This window comes from Alligator mississippiensis, chromosome 3 (assembly GCF_030867095.1).
Source record: "Alligator mississippiensis isolate rAllMis1 chromosome 3, rAllMis1, whole genome shotgun sequence".
NCBI classification, from domain to species: domain Eukaryota; kingdom Metazoa; phylum Chordata; order Crocodylia; family Alligatoridae; genus Alligator; species Alligator mississippiensis.
The window spans coordinates 206,842,030-206,867,058 of record NC_081826.1 but is presented as its reverse complement, the minus strand read 5'-3'; the positions used below and the strand labels follow the sequence as shown (position 1 = coordinate 206,867,058).

Genomic DNA, 25,029 nt, shown 5'->3' with positions numbered 1-25,029 from the left:
AACAACTAACATGTATGGCTAAAGTCCCTCCCTCACCTGTCAGGTGCTCAAGGCACTACACAGTTCAATATGAACCAATTATTGCAATTAACATTTTAAGACAGCCTTAGAAAAGTGGCATATATAAAAAGACCTAATTACAATTAAGCCAATTTAATATATGACCCCTTTGCAGGGTTTCTGATTTATTCTAGACACTGTTTTTTGCAGTCCTCTTGATCAAGCGTCCCTACATTGGTACCACGCACTAGTATGGCAAGAATTACCTTTGGTCCTGATGATGCCCACTCATTTCCAAGATATTATAAGTATGCACATGGATTTTAGTGTGCTTTTAAAAAATTAACTCCTACAGAAATCTCCTTTCATCTTTACCTGAGGAACCCCAGAGGCTGTCCCATGGTCAGTCACATAACCCACTAGTTAAATCATCTCTTCAGCCCCAATGCAAATTGCTAAGTTAATGAGGAGAGGTTAAGTGAGGAGATGGGAGGAGAGAATAGGAAGGTGATAATTGTCAGTAAGCAAAATGCTGCAGGGAGTAGTGTTAAAGCTCAGGGGGACATACATAGTACTTTTTCTTTGGTTGAAGAGCAAGGGGCTGATTTCAATTTCCTTTCAGTGTTTCACCAAGGCACCCTGGACAGAAGAACTCTTCGTTGTGTTGACTGTAGTGTGACAGCTACTGCAGAGTGATTTTAAGTGCAAGGAAAGGAGTGAAATATAACCTGATCTAAAGAAAGATGAAGTTTGTAAGGTAAGCAAATGCTACTTTGTATACACAGAGCAGGCACAGAGTCTTGAAAATTTCAGTGCTCCTGCATTATAGTATGCTGACATCTTTTAATTCAGACAGTTTCCTTTTATACATCTCTATAACTAAGAGTATTTCTGTAACACTCATCAGTATAGTATCAGGATACTAACTTTCCTCCCTCAAATCTGCTTTTCTTCTGTGACAACTTATAATTATAACTTCAGAGGTTTAGTGCTTTTTTCATGCTTTTCATTTACTTTAATGAGATCAATGTTCTCATTTGTATTTTTCTTCTGTTATAGGCTTTTCTTAAGTATAGCACTATCATTACAAGTAATACACTTTGGAAATGGTAAGGAAAAAATTCTCTCTCTCTATTTGGCTTATGTTGTTTGTTGGGTTTTTTTAATGAAGTTATGTAGTAGTTTTCTATGAATTTTTAAATATTTTATTCCAGAAAGTGGGCACAAAAATCATACCCTTTTGTTCCCCCACCCTGCAAACCCTTATATATGTATCCCTAAATAGGGATACTTATCTTTGTGACCAGATGTTCAGGTCTTCTGTAACTTTGCACACTGAATTCTGTTGTCATTTGAACTGTAAAGCACACTTGAGGACAGACAGGGCCCAGGGTTGATATATCAAGGTATCTTTATATCATTTCTATGGGGGGCATTTTTGGTTTGTATATACAGTACCTAGTCAAGAGGGATCTAATCCCTGATTTGGTCTCCTGTTAATGTCATTTACATTATGATATAACTTGGATTTCAGCAAGACATTTCAAAAAGTTCTTGGAAGCCGATTTTTTCCTGTTCCATCTCCTACTGAACCCAGACAGTAGGATTTAAATTGAGCCCTCAAGTAATTAAACAAAAAGCTAAAGAAATTAATTTAAAATACTGACTAGTACATTAATACTTCCATAATACTACACAAAAATAATCTTTGACACTTAGTACTTGATTTGGACATTTTTACTTCCTGCTAGTTATTGGTGCTGAATCTTCAGTTAGCCATCATTGAAAGTTTAACTCTTATTATCATTTTTATAGGGTGCAAGGAGAACTGTAATAACAACCCAGATCAGAAAAATCAAAGCACTTCCTTAAACACCTTTACTGCTATAAATAATCTCAATTCTGAGAGGAGGAGGAGAAACCCATCTGAGATTTTACCTTTTACTGGGCTCACACGCTGTAAGTTATTCATTATATTATGAGTAAACTGATTTTCATGTTCAAACCAAAAAAGAAACCCTTCCAGACATCTAGTATTACATGACTTGACTTCCTTATGGCAAAGGATCAAGGCCTACCTTTTTGTGTCTATCTGCTGCATGCATAAAACATTGCATTTACATTCACAGTTGTGTTTTATGAAAAACCTTCATGATTGTACCGGCACATTGATTGTTTACAAGCCAAAACCTATTTAGCCATTTGAAATTGGGTCTAAATTTTGCAGCAATGTGGGGTTTCTTCAATACATCCCGTGGAATGATTATACAGTATTCACAGAGCTCTGATTATGTGTGAAGTCATCCAATGTGCACTTGGTAATATTCCTTAGTGTGTGCAAGTACATTTTTTTAAACACACAGAAGGAATATGTGTCCATGTCTTGCCTGTAATCCTTCCTGCACAGGCACTATTGAATTAAAAAAAAAAAAAAAAAAAAAATCACACCATAAATCTGAAGCAATGAGATAACAAGAGAGCAGCCTAATCTTGCTAATAAAAATACACGCTTTCTAGATATTGTCTCCAAATAGTGTGTTATGATCTGGTTTTTAGTTTGTGTTTGGAATGAGAAAATTGGTTAGCCTAGATCAACTTTCTAGTTAACCCCAAGTGAAAGTAAATATAAACAGAGTTGCCAAATCTTATGATTGTAGTGCTACTTTTACAATATTTGGTATGTTTTAAAAGATCCAGCTCATAAAGAATTATGAGTGGGTGAGAATTCAATAAATAAAAGGTGCAACTGTGATGGCTGTAAAGAAAAGCCTTAAAACAGAACTGAAATGCAGTTTCCAAGCTCAAAAACCAGATGGCAAATTAAAAGAACCATCACGTCTTACTGTTAAGAATCAGTTTTTAAGTGCTTGGAGTTTCCAGTAAAGTATGAATTGGTCATCCGTTTGTGATTTGTCAAAATATGACATGGCATTTAGTCATACAGAATGCCATCAAAATAGCCTATGGAGTACTTGAAAAATGCAGGCCCTACAGAAAGTCAGAAACGCTACTGTTTCATTCCAGTGGCAATGTTTTAAATGGGGAAATGAGTCAAAAGTGGTTAACCTACACCTTCCCATTGTTGCTGATTGAAATAGGGTTGACTGTTGGTTCTACCTGACTCACTGAGGTAGAAATACACAATCAGGATTTTATTGCTGTTTGAACACTACATGATGTCTGATCAAAAATATTTTTCTCATGTTTACAATTTCTATATTTACATCCTGGAATGAAAGAAAGGGGGAAGAGTCAGTGTTCACTTTATACAAGATTCAGGTTCAGCTAGTTATTTGTTCACAATAGCAAAAGTAGCCTTAATTAACAAACTGTATTCTTAAGTAATATTTATATTTGTTCTCCATTTGCATTACTTAGTCACACAGTGTATAAGAAGTCAGGCATGGTAGTTAATTTTTTTTAAGTTACAGAATAACAGGATGACTCAGAACTTATAATCAGACATGCTAAAAGTAAGGATAATCAATTTTTGTGCTTCTGGGCACAATTTGAGAGATTCTTTCCTGAAAACAGCATTGCTAGATGGGCAGGGTATATTATGAAAAAGGAAACCATCTTTCCAGAAGTCTTAGCTCTATTATTATTAGCTAGTGAATGCCACAGTAGCCTGACATGGCAAGAAAAAACCTCATTTCTAGATCAGTGCACTGAAAGATGGTTACTCTTGGTTCATTTTTTCTTTGTTTGTACAGAGCCTAGCACAATGAAGTCCTAGTCCATGACTACAGCTCCTGACAGCTACAAAAGTATACTAATAAAAAAAAAAAAAGGGGGGGGGAAATGCTCTGTCCCCTACAGCTCATTATCAGAAACAACTTACATTACAGGCATAGCAATCAGTTATTAAAATCACTTAATACTGTAAATAGAACACCAGCATGAAACTAGATATGCCTATTAACATAGGCCTCACAGTACTGTATACCACTTCTGTCACAAAAGTCTGACAATAAATGCTTCTCATTAGTTTGGGAACCATTGCTACTATCACTGAACTTCGTTATGAATTTAGTTCCCCCCAGAAATTTTTACTTTCTTTGGATTTTTAAATGATATACCAATAGCAATACCTCTCTAAGTAGTACGATCACCCAAATGTAAGAATTCCCTTCACCATTAGAATATTAAGGGGATTATGCTGAAAGCAGGCAGAGCATGTTCTTTTGTTTCCAATTTTCCCCTATACTAATTAAATATAAACTACAAAGACCTCAAATTTAGAGATCAGGTGCATGTGTATTAATAGATAGAGTACCTAAAGATGCTGTTGCCTGCATAGTTCTTGCTCTGGAGATAAGTGAGACTTTATTCTCCATTGGTTTATGCATTAGTAGAAAGAGGTAACATCTGTAAGAGAATGTTACCTGCTACTGTTTCACTTTGAAATCCATTCCAGGTAGCGTTATCTGCTCTATTATTCTGCACAAATTCTAGTGACAAATCTCTGGCATCCTGCTGTAATTTGGCACTGGGTATGCTCTGTCAAGAAGGCAGTCTCTTTTAGTTTTTGATTGTTAATAAGTAACGTCACACCAACAAATCTGATCAAGGAAATGCCTTGAAACACTTCATTTATTTTAAAGTGAATTTAGTATTGGTAAAAGGCACTGGATTAAACATTCTTGGAGACTGAAATCCTGTATTTAGCCACAGACTAATAATGAAGCCTGAAGGAACCAAATCTGTAGACAGAAGGTAATTAAACCTTAATTGAAGAAGAATTTAACTTAATTAAGTCCTGGCCCTCTTTGAAACTGCTAGCAATTGAGGGTAACTATAATGGATTCTTTCCATTACTAATGGATACCTAGTAAGCAGGTCTCCACAACAAGAACTAAAACCTGAAGCCCTCAGATGCTGGCTAATTATCAGCCAAGCTTGCACTAGTGACCTAGCTGTGTATGGCAATAAGATGGGCTGTCTGTCTCTTCAGCACTCCTGTTTCTTGCCTGATTTTTATTCCTTCCTTTCTACTTTCTCTACTTCTGATTTCAGCCAGCAAATTGAACAAAAACTGCTGTCAGAATGGTGGGACCTGTTTTTTGGGAAGTTTCTGCATATGCCCCAAATACTTTGCTGGCAGATATTGTGAACATGATAAACGGATCAGGTAAGCAACAGTGGACTGACTCCCTCCTAAGAGGAAGCTTAATTTTCAATCTTGGGGAACTGCGTTTATGGAATTGTTTTTTCCTCACATTATGCAGGAGTTGTGATGCCATTGGCCATGGAGAGTGGACTCAGGAAGGGTGTTTTTTATGCCAGTGTCTCTATGGGATTCTGAACTGTTTCCCTCAAAGTGTAGAAGAGAGGTGTGGTAAGAAAAGTTATCAAACTCTATGTACTTTGTAACAGATAATATGCATCTTTAGTAGCATACTTTTTGCTGGTTCTTACTGTCTGCATTTCAGAAATATTTCATAGATCAGTAAGTTGGTTTCAAGTGGGTGCATACTTTGCATGAAAAAAGAATCTACTTATTTTTTACAAAGATTAATGAAATAAATGAGGAATCCAGATATCCAGTGTAAGGGAAAACCATACACTCCGTATAACCACTTTAATGAAGTGAGGCAGTCAAACCTTGACATGTCAGGAATCGGGAGAAATGAATTGACCAGGGAACTGCTTATAGACATGTGAGCAGAGAAGCAAAGATCAAGGCGTAAACATGAAGCAAGTTGCATCATGGCAGCCGAGTACAAACAAGCAGTGTTTAAAATTTTATTTTTTTTTTAAATCAACAGCTTTACTTGCCAAGAATTACCCTGTTCATATGTACGTGGCGTTAGTTTCTTACCTCTAGTCCGACTTCAATCCCAAGCCAGATAAGTAATGAATTGTCAGTGGCCTACTTGGGGCCACTGACAATTCAGAGGTGAGCATTAGACAGACTGTGCTGTCTCTAATCTAACCTTTTTGACACAATGTTTCTACCAGTTCAGCACCATTGAAGCTCCAGCAGTCATGGGATTTCTAGTGTACACTGCCCGCTGGCATCTTAGCAATTGAGTCATTTAGCCCTGCTTAAAGCAGATCCTTTTGATTCTACAGTTAAGACATTAACAGCTGGAACCTGGCTTACATTAGAGCTCTCAGCTTTGCTATCATCAGTGGAATCCTATCCATGTTATCAGTGATTGGAAGTTTTTAGCAAAATATGTGGAGGACCCCCTATTAATACTCTAGGCGACTCCTCAAGATTATAGTTGAGGACACTATAAGTAAACTTATATTATTAGGCCCATAAAAGATTTCTGGATGTTAATATCCTTTTGTTAGCATTAAGTTCACATTAATACTTTCTTCAGAGATGTAGATAAATGTTGGAGTTGAGGGACTTTCCCTAGTGGGACTCTAAATCCTCGGGGAGGGTAAATAGAATGAGGTTATGTCTAAGAAGTTTTCAATCCACCTATATTTAGCAATAGATAAATTTAATTTAGCAGGTCTACTAGAATTTAGGGAGAGGAGATTTTCCCTCCCCAATGTGTGTGTAATATATACAACTGTTAAATAATATATATTACACTGCATTGTATATTGCAACTGTTTACATAGTGTGACATAGCTATGCACGCACACTGAGCCATTTGGACTCTATTTATATATGTAGCATGCAAACACGGGGGGAACCATTCCCTTCAGATTCTCCGCAATTTAAGCAGAAGGTTGCTAAATTAGAATTTATCTATGTTGTGTGTGACAAAAAGGAAAAAGGCTTCTCTTCATTAAATGTTTACCAAGTGAAGCCCTTAATGTTGAAATAAAGGTAAATACAAGGGGACAACATTCTGATTAACAAAATCCAATTAACCTGGAAAGACCATTAAGTAAATTAAGAAATTTGGTTCTCTCTTTAGAATAGGTTTTTTTCCCCCCTTTCTAGTTCCCTGGAGGACTTTATTTGCAAAGGAAAAAAAACTGAAAGCTTTTAGTGCTCTGACATTTTTGTTTCACATTAAAACAAATTTCTGAGTCTCTATGGGGAACATTACCTCCAGCTACTTACTCCATATGCACTTGCAAAGAAAATATGGCAGTACTTAAAAGCAACATTCTGGCAAATATCTGGGATTTACATATGAATACTCAGAGATTTCTCTCTCCTGAGCACCATAAAATCTCATCAGTCATTTCTTAAATGTTCTTGGAGTGCTGCTGTTTGCAGCTCTTTCAGAACTGTGAACACTGCCTTTAAAGTGTTTCCATAGCTGGTTGTTCAGCTGAAGTAGCTTCTTGGAAGCCTGAAAGGAAGTATTTTAGAGCAATGAAGGACTTGAAACAACCCATGCAAATCATACCTGTGTCTGTTTAATTTAAAGCCATTTAAATTGAGGGGGTTTTTTGTATATTCAGGTCCTACAAAGAAAAAGCTGCCTGATTGGATTCAACCTGGAATCAGTTCTGAAGGACTAAAGCTTCAAATGACAAAGTACATCCTTACAGCTTCATTACTATTCTCACTGCTTTGTCAGCTCCTCTAAGTATAACAAAGATAAGAAAAGTTACCTCCTTATTGTTAAAGTAACACAAAGTTTCTATGATTTTTACCTTTAACTGTATGGGCCAGAAGCGATTTGATTATCTCTATGGAATACTAGGCCTAATCACTTAATCATTAGGTGTATGGCTGGCAGGGAGAGAAATGTCATTCTATACCACTATGCGTTAGCAAGTGGCTAAATGAGTGTCTCCTCATCACCCTACTGAAATAGCCCTATTAATTCAAATACTGGCATCTATGATGATTAATATTGAAAGAGCAATTCTTCTAGTGGAAGAAAGGTATATTTTTTTAATCTACTTTGGCTAAAAAGCCATAATTGTATTTGTAAATATGATTCAGCTTTATAGTAATGTTAATGTCTAATTTATTGTTTTAAAGTGTTTGGCTATGTTGATTGCTGAAAAGACAGAATCTGAATAACTGAGTGCAAAATAAAGAAAGTAAGACTTTCTATACAGTGTCTTTAAGGTTGAAGGAACTTTGTTACTTTCACTTTTCGATCAGTGTTCCTACATGGAAATAAACTTATTTTGAGAACTAAAATCAAAAAATGTAATGTATGTTATTTGCCAAAGGGCACGGGTATACTTTAAAGGGTCTCTGTTGATTTAACAGAATTAGTTTAGACAAAAATGAGTTTCCAAAATGTGGATTATGGGCAAAACAGCTTCCTCTAAGCACACAATAAAGAACAGTTAGCCAAGATTATGAATGTTTATATGCTCTGTGGGTCTATTTTTGTTTTGTTTTGCTTTTTCTCTGCTTCTCCACATTAAATTCTTGTCAATTAATCTAAATGTCATTTGAGGATCTACCCTCCCCCTTTTTTTTCTGTTGTAACACCTTTCCTTCTGCCATATCTCCCATTCATTTTCTTCCTCAGTTTCCCCTTTTGGGAGCCACTTAATGGTTATGCTTTACTTACTGTATAATACCTGAAAGATATTACAAAACATCCTGCTTCTTGCAAGTAATCCAAGACAGAAACTACATTTCAAATTTCTTATTACTGCTGAACACTTTTCTTTTATCTAACATTAATTTTACTCAAAGAAAGCTGGGTATTTTGAACAGACAAATAGATGATGTATAGAAATACTTCCTGGGGTGTTTACAATCAGTTTTTCTCTCTTTCCTTTTTTCAGTCCTGTCTCTCTTCCTTCAACTTTCTGGTTATTAGTTTGATTCTACCAGCGATAATAGCAATGATCACTGCCAGCATGTTAACGTTGGTATCTTTTCTACACTGGTATTCCCATTGTCAATATATATAATTTTCTTAATTTACTCTATATAGTTATAATTTATATATAATTTTTAAGGGTGGAAAAAAATCTAGCATAAAGCCAATGTCATGAAAACCAATAAGATAAACACAGATGATTGTTGAGCTGGCATAGATTTGTCTAAACTTCCCACTGATCTATAAAATATACATTTATGTCTTGCTTAAACTGTGAAACTGTAATAAGGTAGGTTGTGAGTTTGGAGAAAAACAGCTATTCTAAAATAATTTTATCTGTAGGCAAACCCTTTATTCTTAAATTATGCAATTCCTAGTACTCTGGCAAGTGCATAATTGCTGTATGATTATTTCTCTATAATTATAAAATGTTCAAATGCATATCTTTCTACTAATGGCTTCAGCCAACCAGGGTAGAGGGATTTGCATAATCATTGTATTGTTAATCAGTATACACTTTTTTTTCTTTAAAGCCATACAATGATTATGGAAATTCCTATGATTAAAGCTAATGTCCTAAGAACCCTGGTTATATATGGCCTTCAGAAAAATGTCCATTAGCTTCCGACTCCTCTCTCTGCATAAAACAGTCAACTATACAATTAAATTACATTCCTTTGACTCTTATTTGGAAACAGTGAGGCGGGAACACTAAGCCTGACTAAGGAGGATTCAGAGGGGAAGATACTACAAAAGCTGACTTTAGAAGAGCGGACAGGATATGGTGCCTTGCAATTTGAATGGTACACACTGAGCCTTTGTACAAGCAGTAGTATTCCCACATTGTGGAGTTGGCATTTCCTGATCTTTCTGAGCTTTGGCAGATAATTTCCTAAGTAAATTGCTTACTTTACACTTAAAAAGATTTCCTTTGAAACTACAGAAGTGAGAGAGGGACACAACATTCAGTCAAACACTTTCACATTTAATAAAATTTGATGTTCCTGAGAGTGAGAAGGGTAGTTACATTTGTCACTGTGCCTACCAGAATAGAACTCTCTTTGTTGAGGCCTGTAGCACTACCACACTGCAACTGTTAATGCATTATAATTCATTTATTAATTAAAGGCTATTATAAAATACTTGATCTTTTTGCATACCTTATAGCCCCTCTGGCTTTCAAAACACTCAACAGCAGATTATATGTTGTACTTTATACCGTTGATCTAGAATTCACCATCCATTTTAAGACTGTACTTTCTAATCAGGTGTAAATATGTTAAACAAACCATATTTCTCTAATTTTTTTTTTCTTTTTTGCTTCTAAGAGGAGCTTTCCATATGCAAAAATGGAATCAAAGGATGTTATCAAGTCCTCCTGCTTAGCTCAAATTGGGAACATTTAGGCCTCTGGCAGATGTTACAGTTAGGGCATGATTAACCAGTTAATCTTGTCTTAAAGTGTAAACCTGGCACACATTCAGGGGATTAATGGTGCAATAAAATATGAAACCAGCCAAAAAGTTATTATACAAAATGAGTGATAACATAGGGCATATACAGAAGTGCTCCATGCATGTTTTGTGCTCCGCAGCCTCCTAGGGTTGCAGGAGTCTGTGGACAGCAGCAGACCAGTGGAGAAGGTGAAGCTAGGATGAGAGGCTGTCTCAGAAGCTGCCTCCCCCTGCCTCCCCTCCCCTCAGTGGGCTGGGAGCAGGCACCACTTCTGCCACAGGCCAGGCCAGCAGCTCTCACCCAGGCTGACAGCCCGGCTCCAAGCATCTAATCCCCAACCATGCAGGATCTCAAAGTGTGTGCGTGTCCCACCTGCAGCCTCCCAAAACAGAGCCAGCCCCTCCAGCTGCAGAGCAAGCCATGCTCCCAAGAGCTGGGATGCTCCCTCCCCTTGCCCCCGCACCCCATCCTATCTGGCCCAATCACTGAGATCACTGCCACCTCATTCGGCTGGCAGGAGCAGAGTAGTTTGTCAGCTTTTACAGGCTTGGCTAGTGCCCCCAAGCTACCCTTGGTGATGCCAGGGAGCACTAACCAAGCTCACAAAGCCCATGAGATGCTAGTGGAATTACCAGAAATTTGACCAGCATACGGAAGTTATTTAAAGCACTGTATGTTGCTAAAGTGCTGTAAAATACAGTGCTTCAAATTTAATACCCAATTTAACAAGGGTTAATTTAAAGCACTGTACCCATTTTTGAAGTGCTGTAAAGCTGTGCACTTCTGTTAAGCACTTCAAATTGTGAAAAAAGCAAGCTCTGTACATGCCTGTTGTGACTGGTTTTCATCCTGCCTTAAATTGAAGGTGTGGCAGAGTGGAATACACCAGGATTTCCAACTGACCTTGGTACAGTCCCCACCAGCTGATAACCAACTGATCATCAGCTAGCAGGGACTGTGCCAGGGCTTGAATCCTGGTGTAGTCCCTGCCAGCTGACAGGAAATCAGGACCACACTAGTCCTGAAGCCCCCATGCCGTACCAATCCTGATGGCAGTTAGCTGATCAGGACTGCTCCAAGGCTCAAGCTGATCCCTGAAGCTGATAGTCAGCCAGCTGGGACCTCTCCAGGGTTTGAGTCTCAAGGTAGTCTTGATCTGATGAGGATCAGGACTGCCCAGGATTCAAGCAGCCATCCCAATTTGCCAATGATTGGCTAGCTCCAGGGACAGCAAGGGGACTTAAATCAGCCTTGCGAGTCCCTTGAGCCAGCTGACAATCAATGGACTGTTGAGCATGTGGCTTTTAACTTGCTGGTGCAGGGAGTCCCTGGGATCATGATATATAACATCAGGATCCAAGGTTCCCCCTATACTGGCAACTATGGTACAATTGTGATTTTAGAAGTACAGATCAGATCTCAACTTCTGCCACACATGTTTTGGGAAGGATCAGGGATCAAATCCCATTTTGCCTTCAAATGAACACCTGTCAGTGGGCTTAGGTATCTCTTTTAAGAATTTTCTAGTCAAGGTAAGTCATATTTAACTTGTATTCAACTAGTGAAACAGATGAACAAATATGCACACATACACATATTGATATGTCGTCTCTTTAGGTCTGTTTCCTTTGTTATTTAGTTATCTATAACGTGCACTGCACATTAACTTTGCTTTCCTCCATATATACACTAAGCTGCGTCTATTTTAATGATCCATTACAGATATAATTCCACCAGTGCAACTCATCAGTTACTTAACCCTTGCTTACAGCAGAAAAGTGTATATCTTAGAAGATCCATCAACAGCCACGTTTAATCCAACATATTAAACATTTTTTGTCCTTTAGCATACACAAGGATGGTTTTGTTTTAAAAAATTGTTAGGTGGTCATGATAAATGTGATGTGTCCATCTCTGGTGAGTATTATATCATGTAAGTTAAAATATGCCAGCTACCATGGTTTCTAACATGATGTGTTTCTTTTCATTGAGAATATGGCCTTATAAATGGTTCCTCATGCTACTCACTGTTTTCTATCCTGCTGTATATTAGGCAAGTTCAAGACATTGTTCCTTAAATTCTTTAAAAATCAAAGAACTATTTTTCTAGGCGACCAGAAATAGAATATTTTTTTCCATTCCATTAGGCTTTTGAAGAGGTGGGATAAACTCCGAAATCAAGCTGACATAATTACACAAAAGTATACCTGGCAAAGAGTTCTCTCTTTACGTGGTCTGTCATTTTTGGTTAGGTTTTAACATTTATGAGAATTGATTTAATATACATTTTTCTCTTATTCATCTACAACTAACTTAAAATGAAGAAATAACTAGTTCCTTAAATCAAGATTTGCTATAGGTAGACCTGGGAAAAACAGTCCAGAGGAGTCCAATTTAACTCTGATATCTCTCACTTTACAGAAAGCCCTAACTATCAAGTACATACAATGAAAAGCTCTTTACTTGCTAAAGTACTAATTAAATTGGATTAACACATTGTCCCATTGTGGTGATGATCATTAGTTTTCATTAGTTAGCACAAGAGAAGGGGAAGACTGGGAAATGTTGGTTAAAAAGGATAAATATTTGTATTTCTGCTCTAAGTTTGAATCTATTCATTACTCATTAAAATGCTAATTATCCAGATTACTTCTTTCAAAAGAGTATTTTCACTCATTTTTTTAAACAAGTAAAATGTTTAATTATGCATTTTAATTTAAATGTGTTTTAATTAAGCATTATTTGCGTTGGGATACCATATAGTTTCTATTTTCCCTATTATTTGTCCATTCTCTCTGCTCACCTTTATGCAGTCCTGTAAAAAAGTTCTGAGGAATGCATAAAATTTCACTAAAGTAGACCAAGCTTAAGATTCTTCTCACCAGTCAGCCATGAAGCATTTGTCCTGGTCTCCCTAGCATGTTAGGGAAATACTAAGCATGCTCTTTGCTGCCCTAATCTACCATCCTTTAGAGCAGGGGTGTCAAATTCATCTGCTCTGTGGGTTAGATGAGTGTTGTGGGACCAGTCCACAAGCCAGATCTAATCCATGGACCACCCACTGTTATATGCCATACCCAGCACCCATGGCATCCACACTACCCTCTCCAAAACCCACGCTGCACACAATGCCCATTCAACCCACTCCAGGACCTGCACTGCACATGGTGTGTATCAGCAAGCACTTCATGCAGCTTAGAACCCAGATCAGTCACTGTGTGCACTATGGATCCTGGACTGGCAAGGGTAGTCTACTCTGAGATCCAGGGGTAGCACTGGGGAACCGGATGGCAGCTCCACAGACATGTGCTGTATCTTTGAAACCCCTGCTTTAGAGTTCGAGTGCGATGTGATTTGGCAATTTCACAAGTTCTGCCCTTGGGAACAAGGACAAGGTTGGCAACTATATATAACTTTCTGAATATGGCTGCCTTATGGAGACAGCTTTGCCCTTGAAGGAAAAAGAGTAACAGCTGCAGTGGAGAAGCTCAGGTGAGCCATGAATTGGGTATAACATCCACAGAGTGTTTATGGCTGGGACAGACACTTTCCAGAATGTTATAACATATGTATTTGTATTGCCATACTAGCCATCAACCCATTTTCTATCTATTCCATCTAGCATGGAGCAAAACAGAAATTTTTGCAGATTTTTTTTCTCTGAGAAGTAAATTAGTAGAAACTTTGTTCTCTGATCAAATATCAAGCATTAAAAGGCATTCAGTTTCCTCATGTTCCTTATGAACTTAAGAGTAAAAAAAAAAATCTGAGAAAGATATTTGAGAAACGTCACTTAGAAGTCATGTCTCCTATCATATTTTTATTGTGTCAGTTATAGCTGCCAAGTGATCCTCCTGTCACATTTCAAATGTATGTCTTCTGCAAGCATACAACTCAAAGAAGTAGGCTAACACCTTATGTCAGGACTTACTATTACCAGCTTTTTATGCCTTTTGTAGTCCAGAGAATGTAATGACTTCAGGTTAACAAGGTTCTTTGGGTAAAAATGTGATACCTTTTATTAGACCAACTAAATAATTGGAAAAATTGTTATTTGCAAGTTTTCAGGTACAAAACCTTCTTCAGGCAGAGGGAGGGTCTACAGTAGACTCCCTCTACCTGAAGAAGGGTGTTTGTACCCAAAAGCTTGCAAAGAACAATTTTTCCAACTATTTAGTTGATGTAATAAAAGATATCATATTTACCCAAAGACACTTGTCTGCATAGGTTGTAGCTGTGTTGGTCTAAGGACAAATACCCCCCAGTGACTTCAGGTTGTAACTTTCCATTATTAGAGCTGCAGAGTACCTAGTCTTTTCAAGGTTTTTTTATGTACAAAATAGCCATGTACTTCAATGGAAGATCTACAAATGGAGCAGTTCCAGGGTGGAAGTCTTAAATCGTACTTTGTTATTTATTACTTATATTATGCCTCCATTGTGCTAGACAGTCCTGCAAATGCCTGTGTAAGCAGATGCTCAAGAGATGATTTTGTGGTGTGCTGCTGACTTTATCATATCTTTTAGTATTTTAAAATGTTGCTTATATTTCTTCTTTAAACGCTAAAGAAAGCCACTTAACATTGCCTGATCTGTGTATCTGGATTATAAAAAAAACAAACAAAACTGAGTAAAGCTCAGAACACCATTATGTAAACTTAAATGAATCTCTTATCATTTGACTTAAATTTACACGATCACAGGCTTTTCTAAAGCCTGAGTGAGGCATGAGAGAAATAAATAATAGTGTTTATATAACAGCATAAAAGCACATGCTGTTTAACAAATAGTGAAAGGTACACAGAATGAATAAGTGGTGTCCCCCAAATACTTTGTAAAATCAGCTATTTCTTATGCTTGAAGAGAGTCCAGAAGGTCACTTTACACACTACATCTTGCCGTTTGCCCACACAGAAGAAAACAACATTCAGTTTTACAGATGAGCACTAATAGGGTAAAAATACAGAATTGTTTAGAAATACATTCAAAATAAACATGGTTTGCTCCACTGATATTCATAGTTTGTGTCCCCAAGAATTTCTGACTACTGATTATTTTTTAAACCCTGGTTGTTTCATCATTTTTAGCATGACTGATTATCTGTCTAAAGCTTTGAATTGAAAGCATATTGTTATTCAGCATTCATCTTTTCTTAGTCTCCTATTTAAAGTTACAGTTATCCAGTCAAACAATAGAAGCAATGCCATGTGACTTAGCTAGCCAATAGCAAAAGAACAATTAGCAGAAAATAAAGTGACAGTTCTATATTTCACAAATCACAGACTGAAATTTGTTCACACAAACTATGCAGCTTTCTGCTTAAAAACTGATAGCACAAATCTGTCCCCTTGTTTTTCACAGGTTTTAGTGGTATTTTTCCTCTGCAAAAGCTGTCAGTTTTTGAGATATGGGCCTGTCAAGCTATATAATGTTGAGGATTGCCAACTGCAGTTGAAATCAAAGAGCTCTTTCACTGTATACAAATTACCACCAGAAAGACTTCTGTCACAAACCACAATATTGCAAGATACATGTTGTCATTTCTCTGATCAAGGAACTATATATACCAGTACTTAGGTTACCTTTCACAGTCAGCCTGCACTGATTTAAACCATTTGAGGTTTCTCCATCTCACCCCCTAAGGACTGTGATGTAGTCTTATGACCTACTGGACATGAGGATTCATTTCTGTTGTCACATTTTACTATAATTAACTGGTGAACATCATTGATAGCAAGGCTGAAACTCCCGATTGAAAAAGCAGTGTAGCCTTTCCAGGCAGTGCTTAATCTTGTGCTGTCAAGACATGACACTCGTATTTATAAATAAAACACCTACAACATCTCTTCTACTTTCATAGTTTTGGGTCCCACACCCTTCCCCAGCCTCCTTCCCAGCCTTCTTTCCCTTTCTCCCTTTCAATTGCCCCTCAGAAACTTTCAAATATATGAGAGTCCAAAGACTTGTACCAAAAACCTGGTCACCCTATTTCTAAACAAGAGAAGTGAGCAAATTCCTGTTTTCTTTTCCTGCTAGAACTGCTGCAATCTCTTGATCGATTTGATAAGCCTGAAGGATTTCGAGCCAGCATCCATCCCATTACACAATGTATTCAGGATAGGAGATCCCTTAATAAGTTCAGACCATTCCATCAAGTATCTAATAGTCCCAGGTCTTGATTTATGGCTCAGTCCAGTCCTATTGACTTCAATAGGAGTTAGATCAGGCCCTCAGGATTAGGTAAATTAAATCATTCTTGAGCAAATGTTAACACAAATTCTGTCCAGTCTCAGACAGTATATCCTCCTTTCTTCTCATAAATCTGTTTTCTCCTCTCCTGTTGCTCCCTACTTCCCCCCACTCCAAACCAAAGATCCAAATGCATTATATTCTCACTTCGCCCAATTTAATCTACATGTTCATATATGCTAGACCTGTAAGAAACCTATTTCATTGTGAAATCTGGCTTAAAAATGTGAACCAGTTGGAAATAAAAGAGATTTAGTATTAAAATACAGGAGAAGGAGTATGAAAAATACACTGTATGCAAATGTAGTGGGAATAATCAGATGAGACATTTAGGCTGCAGCAGTCAGTCCTGGTAGAGGATGAAACTGAGTATATCTCGCCAACCTGAGTCTTCAGATCTAGGCCAGATTCTTAAATTTGCTAGTGAGGCTCCTTCAAGCATATCCCCAGTAGCCGCTGTCAGGCCCAATAGAAGGCAAATGCTTCAGAATGGCCTCTGAGGTTAGGTATAGACATTCAGAAAGCCTGAGGCAGAATCAATCTAAGTTACATGGTTTTCTGTAAGCAGCGTAGTTTAGATAGGTAGTGAACAGATTTCGGTGGTGAACCGGTAGCGAACCACACATTTGCCCTTTGGTGAGGTGGGGTGAAAAAGAGGAAGGCAAATCTTAGACTGGGTTCTGGCATTTTTAAACCAGTCTATGCGTGAAGAACTGTTGTCACAGGTATAGACCAGTTGTGTGCCAAATTTCTGTTCTGTTATGGGTATAGACTAGGGGTGCGTTGCCCTGTGGGGTCAGGCCAACGCTCAGGATCTCAATATCGCGCTGTTAGACAGGAAGGGGTGGTATACAGTTGCACATACACACGTATTACCAATTCAAGCACATACACACCCTAATGATAATGACATGAAATCATAAACAATACACAAATAGGTTAAACACTGACTCAGGTGACAGTGCGTGTGTGTTGGTGCCTGTGGTACCTATGCTTGGGGTGCTTGGTAACTAAAGAGCAAGTGGCAGAGATCAGGGAAAAGGAAGTGGGGATGAGGCAATAGCAAAGAAACAGGGGTTTGCAGGCAGAGAGGAGCTCAGGACAGCTGGAGCCACAGGAGCATAAGACTGGTGTTGGAGGTGGCGGTGAGCCAGAAGCAGGAAAGGGAGAAATTAGACAGCAGTTAGAGGGGCAAGGAGTAGAGATTGGAGCAGAGCCTGAACCATAGTAAAGCAAAACCCAACTCAGGGGTCCAAATAACACTTTTATTAAATGAACACTGTACTGTACAGCTTGGTTCCCACACACACACACACACACACACACACACACACACAATGGCAGCAGGAGAAAGACTCAGTGGAAGGGTTGGAGTCCAGGTAGGGAAGAGAAACAGAGTCCAAGTCCTTGGTTGAAGAGAGGGTGGGGGTGATAGCTACCTATCCAGGCTGGGAGGGGGGGTCCTCGATGGCTAGTCAGGGTCTTTCTCCAGCAGGTGTTGTCCGGGGGGGGGGGAAGGGGGTGGAGAGGGGGTTGCTGGCAGGGCCTCAGGTTCGATAGTCAGCATGATGTGGAACAGGTCTGGTCCAGATGAAGAGGGCATCCCCAGGAGTCAGTCTTTACTACCCCTTTTTATGGGGTACACTACCTATGATCCCCTATGGGGAGGGCCTGTCCAGGCAAGGTCAGTCCTGTTCCAGAGGGTTCCAGATGTTCATACTGAGCATGTGCAGCCTTGGCACAATGGTGGTTTGCCTCATCTTTTGTTTCTTGAATGCGGAGGGTGGTTCCAATGGCTGGGTTGTAGCAAAACCCCCAGTTTTTCTTTTTTTTATTTTAAAATGCATTCCTTCCCCTTTCCCAACCATTTCTGACTTTTCTCTCGCTCCCTATTCCCTATCAATAAGTATAAGTGAGCTCAAACTTAGGATAAGCTTTAAACATTTTTATTTTGGTAGCAAATATTTGGTTTTGGATATCCATTGTTTTATATCGTATAATTATTAGGTTTGTATTAATTTTTACTGTTGTATATTGTATTATTATCATTTTCATATTGATTTTAATTATTTCATAGGGATATTGTATGGTTTAGGCTGTGTTTTTAAGTGAACCAAAGTCATGTCAAGTTTCCATTTTATGTCAAGCCTCCATCTTGTGTCCTCTGCCTGGGCATCCCATGTTGCAACAATATGATTCATTGTACCCCTCCCATGTAAATTGGTTCCCCGATGAATGAGAATGATTGGGAATGATTGAAATACAATGGTAGCAGGCCTCTACTAAATGGCCTGTAATGACTGGGCCATCACCTCGCATTGATTCACCCGGGAACCATGGACCTCACCCAGGAACAGAATCAAGACCAGCATTTGAAAAACAAAAGACCCTGCAGAACCAACAACTCTACCATTGTACCCCACCATTTCAAACACCTGAAATTGCACATCCCTGTACTGAGCATGTGTGCTCCCTGCATCAGGGGCTGACCCTTGCCTGGGCATGCCTCCTGTCACTAACAGTCTGCCCCTATAAAAAGGGGCAGTGAAGACAGACCCAGTGGGAACACCATTTCCATCCAGACCAAACCAGCTTCACGTCACCTATCCACCCCAGAGGCCCTGCCGGCAACCCCCTCTGGACAACAGCGAGCTGAAGGAGACCCCAACTGGCCATTGAGGATCAACTTCCAGCCTGGGATAGGTAGAGATTACCTGCACACCTCCTCTTACAATTTGGACTCTCTCTCACTCTCTCTCTCTCTCTCTCCTCCTGGACTTCAGTGGACTTCAACCCCTGTACCAAGCCTCTCTAACCCCTGCTGCCATTGTGTGGGTGTGGGTGCAAGGGAACTGATTTGGCATTTTGCCCCCATCTCCCCTGTTCAATAAAACCACTGTCATTTGCGACTCCAAGCTGGGTCATGTTTTACTGAATCCCAGTCCCTTCCTTATCTTAAATTCTAGCCTCATTCTCTCTCTCTCTCTCTCAATTCCAGTCCCCACCCCTCTCCACTAGTTTCCCAATCTCCTCTCAATTCCTACTGCCACTTTTCCTGTGATTTTCTGCTGTCTTTCTCTGCTTTCCTGCTGCCCCTGCCACCTTTCAGTCTCTTCTGCTGCTTTTTCTGTGATTTTCTGCTGTCCGTCTCTCTGATTTCAGGCTCCCCCCCCGCAGCTTCCCAGACTTCTCTAGCTGCCCCAGAGCCATCCTCTGGCTTCCCCACACCCAGAGCCCCTCTTTAACACCCACACTCTCTCTTAGTCCCACTTTCCCTCTCCAGCACCTACCTTTTCAACTCCCCTGTAGCTCTGGCTCCAGTCCCAGACTCTGTGCCAGCACGCTTCCCTGTTCTGCAGGCTTTGGCCATTGTCTTTTAATCAATTAAGATCAATTAACCTAAAGCTACCCCCAAGCCTCAGTTCTTCAGCCCAGGCCCCTGCAGTCTACTGGTTCTAATCCCAGTCCTGGTAACTTTAAATCCTTACACTTTTACTTTCTCACCTTAACCTTTCCCCAGGTATCCCAAGTACACCAAGCATATACATACATACACATCACAACACCCAACTTTGGAACTCACCTGTGTGTATGTGTGAATTAGTAAATACACATATATACATATCATTTTGTGTGTGTGTGTGTGTGTGTGTGTGTGAATTAGTAATCCACATATGTGTAGTGGATGTGCAGGTGTTGGTAACTGGTAACTAATTCTGTCTAAATTTGGTGTGTGTGCAGCATGTATGGGCTTAAACTGGTGATAAGTGTGCATGAACCTAGACTAATTATTTTACACTTGTGTGTATCTGAGCTGTTAGTGTGTGTGTGTATGCACCTAGTAAGTGTATGTGTGCTTAATTGATTTTTATGTGTGCATATGCCATTGTACACTACACCCTCCTGTCTAACAGCACAATATTGAAATCCTGAGCGTTGGCCTGACCCCTCAGGACAACAGGGTCATTGGTCCAAGTATTGTTTTTGATGGTGGGGTGATTTAGTAGGGGGTCCTGCTATCATTGTGTTTCATTCATCCATTCACTCTTTTGTTTCAGACATTCAAGGAAAACCAATTTACATAGGAGGGGTAGGTATGAGTCGTAGTTGCAACATACTGTGTAGGGCAGGGGACACAAGGTGGCTTGACATACAAAATAGAAACTTGACATTACTTTACAGACACAGGCCTAGACCACACAGTATTAATATGAAACAATAAAAAAAAAAATGCAAAAAATTATAGGAATACAAAATAATACCATATAAAACAGTAAAAATCAATATAAACATAACATTTACAATATAAAAAGGGACTTATTACAATGATAGCATACAAGAACTTAGCTTAGCTTACCTAGCACTACTTGTAATCACTTATAAGGAATAGAGAGGGCAGAGAGAAAGTCAGAAATGGCTAGGGGAAGGGGAGGGAATGTATTTCAAAATTTAAAAAAAAGAAAACTGGGGGTTTTGCTATAGGTGTGCGAAGCAGGCCCTATTCAATTCAGATTCGGATTCAGCCCAAATCGGGGACAGTGATTCAATTAATTAATTCAGATCACTGTCCCCAATTTGATTCGGCCAAATACAAATCTGAAGATTCGATGCCAATGTGGAGAATCAGCTATTCAGACAGACACAGCTTTAAAATGTTTTTCTACATACCTCGAGGTACCAGCACAGCTCTTGATCACTGCAATGCTGGGGCACATGGAGCGTCTCACAGGCGTGCAGGGCAGCCCTCCATGTGCTCAGCAGTGAGCCTGGAAGTGGACCAGAAGTACTTCCAGTCCACTTCCAGGTCTTCCAGGAGTGCACTGTGGGGCCCCCCTGTGCCTCCCTGGGTTGGTGATTAGCGGCAGGGGGATCCCGGGTGCCCCCCCAGACCCAGGAGGCACCAGTTGCCAAGCCAGGGGGATGCAGAGGGGGCCCTCAGCATGCTCCCCAGCAGACCTGGAAGTGCTTCTGGTCCACTTCTGGGTCTGCTGCCAAACACACAGGGAAGCCCCCCATGCTTCTGTGGGACACTCTATGCACCCCATCATCACAGCACTCATGAGCCCCTGCTACCTAGAGGTATATAGAAAAAACAGTTAAAGCTGTGTCTATGTCCGAATCTCCAAATTGATTTGGAGGGTTCTGATTCATTTCGGAGAGATTAAAGAGTCCCCTGATTCAATTTGGATTCAGAGATTCGGCCACCGGATCGGGCCAAGTCTCCACCAAATCAAATCAGGGACTGAAGCTTCACACAGCCCTAGTATAGACCAGTTTTGTATGATGAGGTTTTTTTCCATTACAAATATAGACCAATTTCTGATCACTTATACCACTAAAAGTATAATAGCTGTACATGGCCTGAGGATGAACCCAGAGCAGCTTCTCTCATGAATTTGCAGTTTTGGCATGTGCCTGAAGGTTTGGGTGACAGGACATACACAGCTTTGTGCTCACTGGGTCACACCACTGTAGCAATACAGATAGGCCCTTCCTCTAGTCCCTTTTGGCCTTTGTTCTCCCTTTATAGAATGAAAATAACTGTATACCCAGGTCCAGTGTTCTGGACCTACAGCAAAGACTGTGGCAACATCCACATGAATATGGACATTTGGTTCCCCAGGGACAGCTAGCAATGGGACATCTTGGGCCACCTCTAATTGTCCCCAGGGAACACCTATGCCATGGCCACAGCAGCCTTACCTGGGATCCTGGGTGTGGCAGAGCACAGGGTGCTCCTGCCACTTTAAGGGCCTGGAGCTGGCAGCCTCCAGGTGCCTGATTGCGGCAGCCATTTTGAGGCTTATATAAACCAGGCAGTTTGGCTGCAGGAGGTCAGGCAGCAACATTGCCTGGCTTATGGCTGCTGTGATTGACTTGGAGGTAAGGGGGGGAGCTGTAAGGGGATGGCAGGAGGGTCCTGGTCCAAAACTGCACCCTGCCAGGAGTGGGTGGTCTGGTGGGGTTCTCAGTGGCGCGGGAGCCCCCAGGAAATGCCAGGCCAGTTATCACCCTGGTGAAAGGTGGGTTGGGGTGCCTTAACCCCTAGCTCCCACCACCACTGGGTGGGTGACCCCTGAGTGCTATGAGGGGCCCAGATAGGGCAGACCCCGAGAGTGGCAGTGATGTGGGCAAGGTGCTGCGGTGGCTCCTAGGAGGAAGGGAGTAGTGGCACGGTGAGGCCCAGTGATAGTGGGGTCTTGCATGGAAGATTCTGGGGCCCAGTGTGGGGCTGGTGAGGAAGAACACCATGATGCCATCTGCGAGGCTTGGGCTGCGGTATTAGGGGAGGTCGGAGCCGCAGAGCACCCCTTGGCATCGGGGCAGTACGAAGGGCAGCCTCCCGCTTAATTAACAACTTAATTGAACTGGTTATCATCAAAGGCGTGGCGGGTGAGACAGGCGGGCGGTTGCCCAGAGACAGGGGGCGGGCGGTGGAGATCGGCCCGAGGAGGCCCTCCATCACACTGGGGTTCCAGCAGCTACAGTCCTGCTGCTTGGTACCTGGCCAGCAGCTGGAGCATGGCTCTGGGTAGCCAGGCTCAAGTTTTAAGCAGTGTGAGTTGCCCCTGTGTGTACTGCTCTGCTGCTTTTTTTTTTTTTACCCCAGATATCCAGCGGTCATATACTGCACAGCTATGCTCATGTGGATGTGGTCTGTGAAGGCAATCGGATACTATTTTATACTATAAATAAAATATTATACAATTCATATAAGTAACTATAATGTATTAATGTGTATTCCTAGACAGACACACACACACACACACACACACACACACACACCCACCTAAAATAGAACTGGCAATGCCTGATCATAACAATGCAAAAAGTAGGGGAGGAGAGAGGGGGAGAAGGGAAAGAGCAGGGGCATAAAAAAGCAGCTGGTCACCAGGGGCAGTAGGTGAATTCCAGCTGCTGGTGCCAGTGGTACAGACGCACAGCTGCAACATCAGATGTTATTTCTAACCCCCCACCCCACCCCCTCAAGTCAGCTACCAGGGTTGCTGCCTTGGGCACCCTGCCTTAGTTATGCTACTGGGAAAGAGAAAAAAGACTAATCTTCCTTGATGGGATGTCCACATTAAATATATTTACAGAGCTACTGAGGGTCTACTGTGAGTTCAGACTTTGAGAGATTTCTGGCACTTAGAAATATCACAAGGAACCCCTTTTCTGTAGTATTTCTGCATTTCCACTTGTGGGCAAAAGGCAACATATAGACATATGGTGAGGAGTAAATAGTTTATCAAAAGTTTCTTGGCCTAAGTAAGGTTCAGTTTAAAGGAGGATTAAAGTAAGTTCAGGTCAGTTGTATGACAAATGCAGTCTGTTCCTTATTCTGCTACTGAACTGTCATTGGAATTATCACAGTTTGTTTATCATGTTATTTGTTTTATATTTCATGTGGTACACAAAGGGCCAGATGTGATTTAATAGGCTAGTTCTGTGTTTTACAGCAAAATGGGTTATATGTACTCTATATTTTTCTCTCAGTACTCAATTGGAGCTTATTGGAGAACTTGTTCATGTACAGTCAACTTGGAGCATGATTTAGTAGATATTAAGATCCTAATAATAAAATATTGAACAGAAAATATAGTTCTAAAGTATTATACTGATGCCAACTGCTCCCACTAAAAAGTCATAATTACTATTTTTTTCAGCCAATATACCTTTCTTTTATACTGGTGCACAAAAAAATGAAAATCTGTATGAACAGAGACAAAAGATACTTGATCATTTTTTCCCTCTTAAAGTTATTCATAATAACCTTCAAAAATTCCAACCGGGTCCTTAAATGAATCCAAAATTTCAAAACATATCAAGATTGAAGCAGGTAGGGGAGGGATCAACATCAGATGAGATACTGAAAGCTCAACTGATGTATAATAAATGATGCTCCATATGGCATTAGTATTAGTGTTGGGGGGAGGAAAATGTCTTTTGCCATCAAAAGAAACCTGATCTAGTTGGGTTTTTTTTTGTTTGTTTGTTTTTTAACCAGGTAGTCAAATCAAGGAATACATAGCATAAAAGGAACACTGTTTTTACTCTATCAGCCTGAGTGAGACTTTTCGATAGTGGTTTGCCTTTGAAAGAGATACTGGAACAGATTCTAATCTCCATTATATCAGGATAAAACTGGAGTAGCTATTCACTGACCTGGGTAGAAATATAATAGATCTATACTGGTTTAAGTAAGATCAGAATCTGGCCCATTTTGTTTTATTTGTTGATATCAGACATGAAAAATGACATGCCTTTCAAGTAATTACTAATCTAGGGACCAGACTAATAATAAAGAACTTGTAAATTAAAATGTCAAGCAAGCTAACGCAACATTTGATAAATGACTATGTTGTTCCTGAGGATTACATTTTAATGCCATTCTAATAGCTTGATTATAAAGGACAATTACTACATTCAAAGTAGGTTGGGCAGAACATGACTAGATTCCAATCTACTTTTAAACTAACCAATTTTGCTGCTGTTGTGCTACATCTTAACTCAACGTAGTTCTGATACCCAAACTGTGGCATTACCCAAATTTTTAGAAAAATATCATTTTGAAATAAATTACTTTATATTATTACATTTTTCCAACTGTG

At 40.0% G+C, this 25,029-nt stretch overlaps 2 protein-coding genes across 4 annotated transcripts in view; both read left to right on the top strand.

The window, feature by feature from the left end:
* Window positions 1–559: 559 nt before the first annotated feature.
* Window positions 560–8,166, top strand: LOC102568078 (cryptic protein). 3 transcript variants are annotated; one of them, XM_006263860.4, is made up of 6 exons: window positions 560–757; window positions 1,060–1,109; window positions 1,816–1,959; window positions 5,017–5,131; window positions 5,229–5,338; window positions 7,381–8,166. In XM_006263860.4, exons 1-6 carry the CDS (start codon window positions 744–746, stop codon window positions 7,506–7,508), a joined length of 561 nt encoding a protein of 186 aa, XP_006263922.1. In that variant the 5' UTR covers window positions 560–743; the 3' UTR covers window positions 7,509–8,166. The 3 variants fall into 3 exon arrangements, with proteins under 3 accessions (XP_006263922.1, XP_014464143.1, XP_059579477.1); XM_014608657.3 differs by having other exon boundaries at window positions 5,229–5,333; window positions 7,381–7,504; XM_059723494.1 differs by lacking the exons at window positions 560–757; window positions 1,060–1,109; window positions 1,816–1,959 and having other exon boundaries at window positions 4,879–5,131; window positions 7,381–8,161.
* A 13,982-nt stretch (window positions 8,167–22,148) lies between these two features.
* The window catches only part of LOC132249528 (protein FAM240C-like), a 41,189-nt gene continuing 38,308 nt past the window's right edge, over window positions 22,149–25,029 (top strand). Inside the window, exon 1 of the mRNA XM_059724858.1 lies at window positions 22,149–22,300. Coding sequence (XP_059580841.1) covers window positions 22,277–22,300 — 24 coding nt within the window. The 5' untranslated portion in view covers window positions 22,149–22,276. The remainder of the gene's footprint in view (window positions 22,301–25,029) is intronic.